Source organism: Alligator mississippiensis, chromosome 7, assembly GCF_030867095.1.
Source record: "Alligator mississippiensis isolate rAllMis1 chromosome 7, rAllMis1, whole genome shotgun sequence".
In the NCBI taxonomy this organism is placed as follows: Eukaryota; Metazoa; Chordata; order Crocodylia; family Alligatoridae; genus Alligator; species Alligator mississippiensis.
In genome coordinates this window covers 10,595,150-10,605,900 of record NC_081830.1, presented here as the reverse complement: position 1 = coordinate 10,605,900, position 10,751 = coordinate 10,595,150, and the positions used below count along the sequence as shown (strand labels likewise).

Sequence of the window (10,751 nt, the reverse complement as noted above, 5' to 3'; positions counted from 1 at the left end):
GGTTGCTCCCCCCACCCCGCAGCAGCCTGGGCACAGATCCATCTATCGCACTGGTTTATTGCACTGGGGATGGGGGTGGGGAGGGGGTCGTCCCCCCTGGGGTTGACCCCCCCCCCACCCCTGCAATAGTCTTTGAGGTCAGGAAGCCAAAGGGGAGGGGTTGGGGGGCACCCCAGGGCTGGGTGCAATGCCCAGTGCCCCCTGTTGGGAGAATCTGAGTTTGCAGCCTGGGCAACAGGGTGTGGAGCAAAGCTGGATGCCCCTGGTGGCCCGAGGCTGTCAGTGCAGTCCTGTCTCGTACCATGGCTGGGGGGAGGGGTCTCTGTGGGATCCCAGGGGCCCCAGTTGGTCCCAGAAGGTTTTGGGGGGGCGTTCCTGGGGTCTTTGGGAGGTCATGGGGGTTCTGGAAGCTCTATGAGAGGGATCTGGGGGGGCCCCAGGTGTTCTAGGGGGAGCTGGTGGAGTCCCTGGGAGGTCCCAGGGGGTTCTTGGAGGGGGGTCCTGTGAGGGTCTCTGAAGGTCTAAGAGTGAGACCCAGAGAGTCCTAGGGAGTCCAGGGGGGTCTCTGGAAGTCCTAATTGGTCCCAAAAGGTCCTGGGGATCTTTGGGGGTCTGTGAGGTCCCAGGAGGCTTGGGGGGGGGGGCAGGGGCCTCTGGGATGTCCAAGAAGGTTCTGGGAGTCCCTGGGGATTTAGGGGGGTTGTGCAGAGGTCCTGGGGGATCCCTGAGGGTCTGGGGGATATCAGGGGGATCTGGGAGGGTCCCTGTTTGGTTCCAGTGAGTTCTGGGAGGCTCCTGCGTGGTTCTAGTGGGTCCTGTGAGCTCCTGGGAGGCTCAGTGGTGGTTTCTGCGAGTCTGAAGGGTCCCAGGGGGTCCTGGTTGGTCTCAAGACATCCTGGGGTGGTCTCTGGGTGATGTCCCCAGAGGTTCTGGGGGGGCAGTGTCCCTGAGGGTCTTGGGGGGACAGGCCCTGGGGGTCCCCAGGAGGTCTATGGAGGATCTCGCAAAGGGTCCTAAATGGTCCCTGGGGGTCTGGGATGTCCCAGCGGGTTCTGGGGGCATCCAGTTGGCCCCAGGGGGCTCTGTGGAGAGTCCCTGGGGGTCTCAAGGGTTCCTGTGGTGTCCCAGTGGATCCTGGGGTCCCAGAGGGGTCTGGAGGGTCCTGCAGTGTCCCAGTGGGTCTTGGGGGATCCCTGAGGGTCATGGGGAGTCCCAGAGAGTTCTGGGGAGTCCCTGAGGGTCCGGGGGAGGGTCAGAGTGGGGGACGGGGGCGCCGGGGGACGATGACCCGGCGAATGGTGCGGCGTTCGGACACGTTGCGCTTGACCTTGGCGGAGGCAGGGGTGGGGCGGGCGAGCGAAGGGCTGGACTGGGCCCGAGGCAGCTCGGCAGGGGGTGGGGGGGGCTCCAACCGCTTCTCCCAGCCCCCGGGCCCCACCTCACCCCCTGCCAGTCGTGCCTCCAGCACCCGCACATAGGTCTCCAGCCGTCGCCGCTGTAGGGGGAACAGTGGGGGTGAGGGTCAGGCTGAGCGGAAAACCCCCAGTGCCCCCAATACTCCCTGGTTCCTTCTCATAGCCCTGATACAGCCCGATGTCCTCTGATACTATTTGATATCGCATGAGCGCCCCCTAGTGGCTCAGTTCAAGTCCTTGAGACCCTTTGGGGTGGGGAAATACCCCCACATGGGGCTGGCCGGGCCTAATCAAGCTCCCAGCACCCCTTGTCTACTACCCTTCCCAACACTGGCTGGTGGTGAATGTGTGGGCATCTGACCTCTGACCTCTCACCCTCAAAAGTCCCAGGCACATCCCTCCCCTGGCTGCACCCCTTACCTGGGACCCCTTCTTCCCCCCAAATGAACATTTCCTAGGCACTCCCCTCCTGTCCTTATGTGTGACCCATGACCCCTCACACCCCCCTGCAAATATTCCAGGTCCCCCCCACATCTAATCTGACCCTGGGCTGAAAACTGCCCCCCAGACTGCCCTGGGGCAATTGCCAGGTGCCCCCTCCCTGGGGCTTTGCTTATGGGATAGATCCACCCCTTTGCCCCAACCCAAGCTTGGGCAGAGCACCACCTAGTGCCTGCCCTGGGAGTCAGGGGGTCACCTCATACAGCAGGTAGTCCTTGCGCAGCCGGTAGTCATCCAGGCCCCGGCTCCGGCTCCGCGGCTCCGGCAGGCTTCGTTGCAGCTCACCAAGCTCAGCCGCAGCCTGGGCCAGCCATGCCTCATGGGCCCGCAGCTGCTCCTCCTGGGGGGAGCAGGAAAGGAGAGGGGTTGTATGTTGGTGGAACAGTTCTCCAGGCCTACCCATGTGTGCACCAGGCCCTGCCCACTGTAGACCAAGCCACATCCACATCTGTTCTAAGCCCCGCCCACTACAGCCGGGGTCCTGCCCACTACAGCCAAAGCCATTCCCACACCTGCCCCAAGAAAGGTAGGCTACAGCTGAGGCTCCACCCACTGCAGCCCAAGCCATGCTCTCGCCCAAACCAGGCCCCACCCATGCCAGCCAAAGCCTTGCCCACCCCTGCCCACCCAGCCTCAGGCCCTTCCCACCGCCATGCAGGCCCTGCCCACTGCCAGTAGGCAATTCCCAGGTCCTGGAGGGGTGGGTCTCACCAGGGAGCCACGGCTGCGGGCTGTGGGCAGCACGGGCCGCACGAACTTGCGCTGGGAGCCCACGGCCGCTGGGAAGGGGGGAGCCGAGAGTGCGGCTGCCACTAGGTTGATGCGGGCGACCCACAAGCTCATCTCTTCAGCGCTCCTGGTGGGGTGAGTGGAGGGTGGGTCAGGGGGCTGTGGGTCAGGAGTGAGGGGCACCAGGCAGTTGGGCAGGGGGGCTCCATGTCAGGAGTGAGGGGCATTGGGGGTACTTACGGGGCCTGGAAGAGGACGACGCGCCAGTCGGCCGTCTGTAGGCGGAAGACATGTGGGCGCTTGCTGTACTGGCTCTCGTGCTCAGCTAGGGCGTGATGCACCCCCAGTGGCTCCTCAGCCCCCTGCCCCTCCGCCTCGTTCTCCGCCTGCGGGCAGTGGGCATGGGCTTAGGCTCTGCCCCCACAGCTCCAGGCCCTGCCCCCTACAGCCCTAGGCCCCGCCCCTGTCCCCCAAGCCCTGCCCTCATCCCAACCCCCAGCCCCAAGGCTCCACCCACATGCCCACCCACATACTTATAGCCCTGCCCCCCCACTTCAGGCCCTGCCCCCAGACCTGTAGCCCTGCCCCCACTGCAGGACCCACCACCCCCAGATGTAAGGCCCTGCCTCCATGCCCACAGTTGTGTTCCTCCCACATCAGGCCCCGCCTCCAGGCTCAAGACCTCCCCCCTAATTCCCACAGTCTTGCACCCTAAAGTTCTGCCTGTAACCCAGGCTCCTGCCCTAGGCTCCACCCCCAGACTCTGCCCCTCAAGCCCCACCCCCTCACCTTGAGGAAGTAGAGCTGGTTGCCCTTGAGGACAGTATAGAAGGTTTTCCAGCCTCGCCTGCCCCACGGTGCTGCAAAGGGAAGGCCACGGCTCAGGCCCACACCGCAGAGAGGCCTACCCTGGTGAAGCTGCCTGTGAGCTGGGGAGGTGTCCCCAGGACAAGGCGGGGAGTCTACATGCCTGGGGCGTGGCCAGTCTCGGGTGTCAAGGCCACAGGGTGTGTGGCTTTGTGGGCTCTCCGCATAGCCAAGGCCTATGCGCCTACTGTGGCCAAGGCCTGCACATAGGGCTGTGTAGCATATGAGAGTTGCCAAGGCCTGTGGGGCATGGCCTAGTGGTATCTGGGCATAGCCAAGGCCTATGGGCATGGCTTCATGGCCCATGGGTGTGGCCAAGACCTGTGAGTGTGACCAAGGCCAAACGGTGTAACCTAATAACTGGACATGGCTTCATGGCCTGTGGGCGAACTATGGCATTTGGGCACGGCCTGGCAGTATCTGCGTGTGGCCAAGGCAAATGCGTGTGTGGGTCCGTGACATCCAGATGTGGCCAAGGCCTGTAGGCGTGGCCTAGTGGTATCTGGGCGTGGTCACATGGTATAGGGCTGTAGCAATGCAGTGTGGGCAGGGCCCCATAGCATGGGCCTGGCCACAGCAGGAGTGTGGCAGGGGGACTCACTCCTCCGGCCGTCGGCCTCAGCATGCAGCTTGCGGGCCAGTAGTCCCTGGCAGTAGGTGGGGGCATCAGGGGCGGGCACCGGGCTGGCAAGGGGATCGCTGTGCTCGGGGTTCAGCCCTGCAGCACCATCCGGCTCCTCCTCATCTCTGTGGGAACAGTGTCCATGTTACCCTCCCCCCCCCAAGTAGTATGGACCATGCCCCCCCCCCCCGACAAGATGGAACATGCCATCACGTACCCCCCTCCAAGGTCAGAACGGTATGGCCCGGCCTCCCTCCACAAGCACAGTGGAACAGGTCATCACCTCCTCCTGCCCCAGACAGGCTCAGAATGGTATGGCCCACGCCCACCTCCCTGCACAGCGTGGGACAGGCTTCCACCTCCCCCTGCCCTAGGGTCAGAATGGTGCTGCCCATGCCCTCCCCTCCCCCAAACAATGAAACAGGCCATCACCTCACCTACCATGCCCAGGGTCAAAGTGGGCGGGTTCCCCCCAGTAAGAGTGGGACAGTTGGGGTTCTAGGTAGACTAGAAGGGTCCACCGCGCCCCCCCATCTTGAGAAGGGAGCAGGCCGTGAGCCCCGCCCCACCTTTTTGCTTAGAATGGAACAGGCCTGCCCAGGACCCAACCAACCCTTGGGTCAGAATGGAATGGACCACTTCCACCCTCGCCTGTAAGAGTGGACTGGTCTGTGTCCACCCCCCTGGCTAAGATGGAACAGACCTTGGTTTCTCCCTTCCCCCCACGCCCCCATCCCGCAGAAGGCATGATACACTACCCCCCCCCGGGCCGGAATGGACTGCTCTGTGGCCTTAGCTCTGATCTAGCCAGGCTGCCAGGGATTGAACCATTGAACTGAGGGAGGGGGGATGGACTTACACTGCCCACTCGAGCTTCTGGTTGCGGATGGAGTGGTACAGGGCCTGCAGGCAGAGTGGGGGGTCAGGGGGCCACGCCAGGCCATGCCAAACCACACTGGGACACGTCAAGCCACACTGAGACATGCCAAGCCACTCTAAGCCACTTCAGAACACGTCAAGCCATGTCAGGACATGCCATACCACGTCAGGATATGCTGAGCCACTCCAGGACACGCCAAGCCACGCTGGGATATGCCAAGCCACACTATGCCACGCCAGAACACATCAAGCCAGGCCATGCTGGGACATGCCAAGCCACGCTGGGGGCAGACACGGATGGATCGCATCCTGTGCACCAGCCCTCCCTGGAACGCGATACCTTGAGCTGCTCCTTGGGAAAGTTCTGCCCGTTGTCCATCAGCCCATCCAGGTTGGCCACAAACTGGTGGCAGGTCATGCTCCGGCCCAGGTTCTGCAGTCACCGCAAGATGGTGACACACGTGGGACACAACATTGGTGAGTGTGTTGTGTGGGGGGGAGCCACCCTCCCACTTTTTCCCCTCCACCCTGGGGCCCATGGTTGCTGAGGGGCTGGCTGCCAGAGGAGCAGGGGGCTGCAGGTCAAGGGTGAGGGGCACCAGCGGGGCAGGAGCTGCAGATCTAGATTGAAGGACACTGGCAGGGCTGGGGGCAGGGGCTGCAGGTCAGGACTGAGGAGCACTGGAAGAGCTGGGGGCAGGGGGTTGTGGGTCAGGAGTGAGGGGCACCAGCAGGGCTGGAGGAGCAGGTGACTGCAAGGGGATCTTGGTCCTTGGTTCCCACCCATGGGTGGGGGGAGCTGCCTAGTGGCCGCATGAGACCTCCTCCCCCCTGCAGCAGCTTCCAGGCCCCCCTCCCCAGAACCTGTCTCCCGCTCTTACTGGTCCATGGAGATCTGTGTTGAGCAGCATGAGAGCACAGGTCAGCGTGTGCACAGCATCTGAGGGCACAGGGGAAGATCCAGCAAGGGTAGTGGTGGGGGGAACCTTCTCCTTCCCCACCGCTGGTCGGGAGTGAGGGGCACCAGCAGGGCAGGGGGCATCAGGGGCTGCAGGTTGGGGTAAGGGGCACCGGGGAGGCAGGGGCTGCGGGTCAGGAGTGAGGGGCACCAGCAGGGCTGGGCGGGTAGGGGGCTGCGGGTCAAGAGTGAGGGGCACCAGGGGACAGGGGGGTACCTGGTGAGGGAAAGGCATGGGGGTTGCCCTGGTGGAAGTGGCTGGAGAAATGCCGCAGGATTCGCTCCCGCTCCTGTGTCTCGCCTGTCAGCACAAAGGTGCTGAGGAATGTCCTGTGGGGTTAGACATAGGATGACCTCCAGACCCCCTCATCCCTCTGCCCCACCACTCGGGGATCCCAGGCAGCTTCCCCTGCCCCCACCGCCTAGCCCTGCCCCCCTGGCTGTGAGGGGGGATGAGCTGGTGCCTACCTGAGCGCCTGGTCCAGGCTCTGCCCTGAGAAATGGAAGAAGGCCACGTACTCCTCGGCCACGGCCTGGCTGAACGCGGTGCTGTGGCAAACAGCAGGGGGTACCGTGGGGCTAGGGGCAGCTCCTGGCTCCCCGGGGCACAGTTCTCGGTTGTGGGGGACAATTCTGAGTTGCCCAGGGGAGCAGTTATGGCTGGGGGGGAAGTTCCCAGCTTGGGGGGGCAGTTCCCAGCCCTCCAGGAGGGTGATTCCTGGCTGGTAGGGGGCAGCTCCCAGCCCCCAGGGGGCAGTCACAACTGAAGGGGCAGTTTCGTGGGGGGGAGAGTCCTTACTTCTTCCGCAGGTATGAGGCCACCTGGGACCTCTTGAAGCCGTCCAGGTGATAGAGCCGAGCTGCCAGGCTCCTTGCTGCCGCCCGCGCCTCTGTCATTCCCAGTGCCTCCCCGTTGGCCACTGTGGCATCCCTAGAGGGCAACAGTCCTGCTACTACTACTATTGGGGGGCACAGGGGGGCCCTTTCCAATCCCTTAGATCCAGGGGGCTGCAGTTCGGGAGTGAGGGGCATTGGCGGGGTTGGAGAGGGCAGGGGGCTGCAAATCAGGAGAGGGGGAGCACCGGCAGCATCAAGGGTGGCAGGGGTCTGTAGTTTGGGAGTGATGGGCATGGGGAGGTGGGGTAGGGGAGTAGGGTTGCAGGTCGGGAGTGAAGGGCACCAGCAGAAGTGGTGGGGGGTCAGGGGGCTGTAGGTCAGGAGTGAGGGGTACCAGGGTGGGCAGGGGGCTGCAGGTTGGGAGTGATGGGGATTGGGGGGCACGGTGCTGTAGGTCAGGAGTGAGGGGCACCAGGGTGGGCAGGGTTGGGAGTGATGGGGACCGGGGGGGCAGGAGGCTGCCGGTCGGAAGTGAGGGGCACCGGCAGAGCACATACAGCTCCCAGCAGTGCGGGAGCCAGGTACTTCCTCTGTTCCCAGGCCCTATGTTGGGGTGGGGGAGGGAGATAGGCTGTGGTCCCCTCTCCATCCCCCCCACCCCCACACAGCCCCTCAGGCCAGGGCGGACAGACTGACAGGTGCATGAACAGATGGACAGACAGATGGACCCCACTACCGTGGCCATGAGGTAAGGAGCAGGGGCTGTTGAACTTACCCCGTGGTGGGAGCAGAGAAGCTGAGCTGCCCCTCGTCCTCCATCTCCTCTTCCTTATCCTCCTTCTCCATGGGGAGCTGTGCTGGAGGGTCTGGTGGGGGCCCCTCAGCCTCCTCCATGGCTGCGGGTGCGCTGGGGCCTGGTGCTGCCACTTCCCCCTGTCGGCTTCCTGTCACCTGCGGCTGCGCGCTCCCCTCCTGCGCCCTACTGGGGACCGTGCCGGAGGCCAGGCCAGGTGCTGGGGAGCCGGGGGGCTGCTCCATCTGTGGGGCCAGCACCCCCCCGAGCCTGGAGGGGTTTATCAGCCCCACAGCCTGTGGGTCTGGGGGGCCTGGGGGTGGGGGGCACATCAGATTCACATCCCCTTGCTCAGTTTCACACCCCTCCCCAGTCAGTTTCAACCCCCCTTGGGCAGTTCCTCCCCACCCCTGGTTAATTTTACCTCCTTGGGCAGTTCCAGGTCTGGACAGTTTCATCCCAGTTTTGCCTCAGATGAGGTGGGCAGGGGGGCCTGGGCACCCCTGGGTGTTTAAGGGCAGGTCTCTGGTGCCTCAGTTTCCCCAGGGATCCCCACCCTGGCACTCACCTGCCTCCCTGTGGCCTGTGGGGGTCCCAGGGCTGGCATCCACTTGCAGCTCCTGGAAAGCAATGGCAGGGGGCAGTTCTGGGCTTTGGGGGGACAATTCTTAGCTCCCAGGGAGTAGTTACTGATTTTGGGGGGGCAGATCCCAGCTCCCTGGGGACAGTTACAGCTGTGGAGGGCAGATGCCAAGCACTCGGGGGACATGCACCCTCAGACACGCACATACCCACAGAACCCGGGTGTCTGGGACCAACCTGCACAGAATCTGTGGGGGGTCCTGCTGGGAGCTCCTCCCCTTGTTCCCATGCCCCATCCATTTGTGGGGCATCTGCCAGGTCCTGCCCTGGGTCCTCTGGGGGGTGGGGGCGGTAGGCAGGCACTCCCCACTCCGCCTGCTGGTTGGGGCTGGTGCACATGTGGGGTGCGTGGAAGAGTGGGTTGGTGTGGAAGAGCTGCTCCAGCTCCTCCTCCTCCTGCTCCTCCATGCCCGAGCTGCCTTCCTCCTCCTTATTTTCATCCTCATCCTCCTCTTCCTCCTCATCCTCCTCTTCCATGCTGGCTGGTGGGCCCGGGTGCAGGGGCTGCTGGGATACCTCCATGGCGTTCTGGAGGTCCAGCACACATTGCTGGACCTGGGCCAGGCTGGCCTGTAGCAGGGCCTCAGCCGTGAGGGCCCGGTGAGGAGATCCCCCCATTCCTGGCCCACCTGGGGCATCCCCCATGGGGCTGCCTAGGCCGCAACGGGGCTGTGGGGCAGCTCCATGGGGCCTGCAAAGCAGAGACCACAGGGTTAAATCAGGGACGGGTCCCATGCTGAGGCAACAGGGCTGGTATTCCCCACCAGCCCCAGCGCACTCCGTGCCTCGGTTTCCCCCTGTGTGTGTGTGTCCTGGACGTCTGGGTTCCCTGCACATGTGTGTATGGGCCTGTGTCCATCTAAGGTTGGGTGTGTGTTCACTGAGGTAGTGTGTGTGTCTTGTCTGTCTATCTGTCTGCCAAAGGTGTATTTTAGTTCCTGCTGTGGGTAGGGGCAGATGTCTGTGTATCTGTCTCTGGCATGTGCGAGTGTGTGTACGTACCTGGGTGCAAGGTGTCTGGGCCAGGCTAGTCTGGCCTCATCCGTGTGCCTGTCCAGGCCGGTTGGGGGGAGGGAGGGGAGTCAGGTGCTGCGCGTCTGTCCGTGTGCGCATGTCCTGGGGTATTTATATCTCTGGGCGAGAGGAAGTTCTGGGCCCCTGGGCCTGTGTGTGCGTGTGCGCATGTGTGTGTGTGTGTGTGTGTGTGTGTCCGTCCCAGATGCCTGGGTTGTGTGTGTGTGTCTCCTGGATGCCTGAGTTTGTTTGTGTGTACGTCCTGGACACCTGGGTTCTGTGTGTGTGTGTATGTCCTGGATGCTGGGTTTTGTGCGTGTGTTTATGCATGCATATGTGTGTGCGCATGTGTGTGTAGGGGATGCCTGGGTTCTGTGTGGCCGGGAGTCCAGGCTCTTTTCCCTCCCCCCAGCAAAGAACCCAGAAGTCCGGGCTCTTCCCCATCCTCCTCCCTCCAGCAAAGAACCCAGGAGTCCGGGCTCTTCCCCATCCTCCTCCCCCCAGCAAAGAACCCAGGAGTCCGGGCTCTTCCCCATCCTCCTCCCTCCAGCAAAGAACCCAGGAGTCCGGGCTCTTCCCCATCCTCCTCCCCCCAGCAAAGGACCCAGAAGTCCGGGCTCTTCCCCATCCTCCTTCCCCCCAGCAAAGAACCCAGGAGTCCGGGCTCTTCCCCATCCTCCTCCCCCCAGCGAAGAACCCAGGAGTCCCGGCTCCTCCCTGCCTCCCCAAAGCAAAGAACCCAGGAGTGCCGGCTCCTTTCCAACCCCACCAAGGAAGGGACTCAGGAGTCCAGGCTGCTTACCAAGGCGGTGCTGGCGGCTCACTATGCCCGCCCTCCCGACCTCTGCCCCGGCTTCCCCGCCCCAATCCTGGCCCCAATCCTGGGCCCGATTCGCCCGTGCCCTTGCAGGGGAGTGCACAGGAGCCCTGAGTCCTGGGTTCTTTGCCTGGTGGGGTGGGCAGTGCCCCTATGGGAAAACCGAGGCACAGGAACCAGGGCTGTGGATACACTACACTTACCAAACAACACTGGCTTTTTTTTGACAGCTAATGCAGGGGGCGGAGCATCATCTGGACCCCTCCCCTCACCGGGGGGGCCACTGCCCCAGAGTCCCTTTGTGGGGAGGAGAGAGGGAACAGGTAAACTGAGGCACACAAGGTTATGGGGATGGGAATCATGCCACAGCCTCCTGTCCATTCCCCCCCCCCCCCCCCCCCAGCCTGCTGGCGCCCCTCACTCCTGACCTGTAGCCCCCTGCCTCTCCCCCTCCCCCCCATGCTGAGGCCCCTCATTCCTGACCCACAGCCCCCTGCCACTGCCCCCCACACACATTCTGAGTATACAGGTTTCTTCCCCTGCCACACACAACAGGGCCTGGCACAGAGCAGGGCTTCACCCCTTCCTGCCATGCCCAGACCTGCCAGGGGTGGGAGGAATCACGTAGCATCCCCTATACCCTCCCCAGTCCTAGGGCGCTGTACGTGTCTGGGCCT

General features: G+C 63.6%; 1 protein-coding gene across 1 annotated transcript; it reads right to left on the bottom strand.

Annotated features, from left to right (window-relative positions):
• Positions 1 to 39: 39 nt before the first annotated feature.
• LOC102561042 (PH and SEC7 domain-containing protein 4) lies at positions 40 to 10,110 on the bottom strand. The gene is made up of 16 exons (XM_059730524.1): positions 10,060 to 10,110; positions 8,421 to 8,934; positions 8,170 to 8,221; positions 7,584 to 7,914; positions 6,771 to 6,902; positions 6,440 to 6,520; positions 6,189 to 6,301; positions 5,895 to 5,953; positions 5,354 to 5,446; positions 4,994 to 5,037; positions 4,114 to 4,259; positions 3,435 to 3,505; positions 2,886 to 3,031; positions 2,628 to 2,772; positions 2,113 to 2,256; positions 40 to 1,495 (listed from the first exon to the last, which is right to left on the bottom strand). The coding sequence occupies exons 2-16, from the start codon at positions 8,886 to 8,888 to the stop codon at positions 1,253 to 1,255; spliced, it is 2,268 nt and encodes a 755-aa protein (XP_059586507.1). The 5' UTR covers positions 8,889 to 8,934; positions 10,060 to 10,110; the 3' UTR covers positions 40 to 1,252.
• Positions 10,111 to 10,751: the final 641 nt, after the last annotated feature.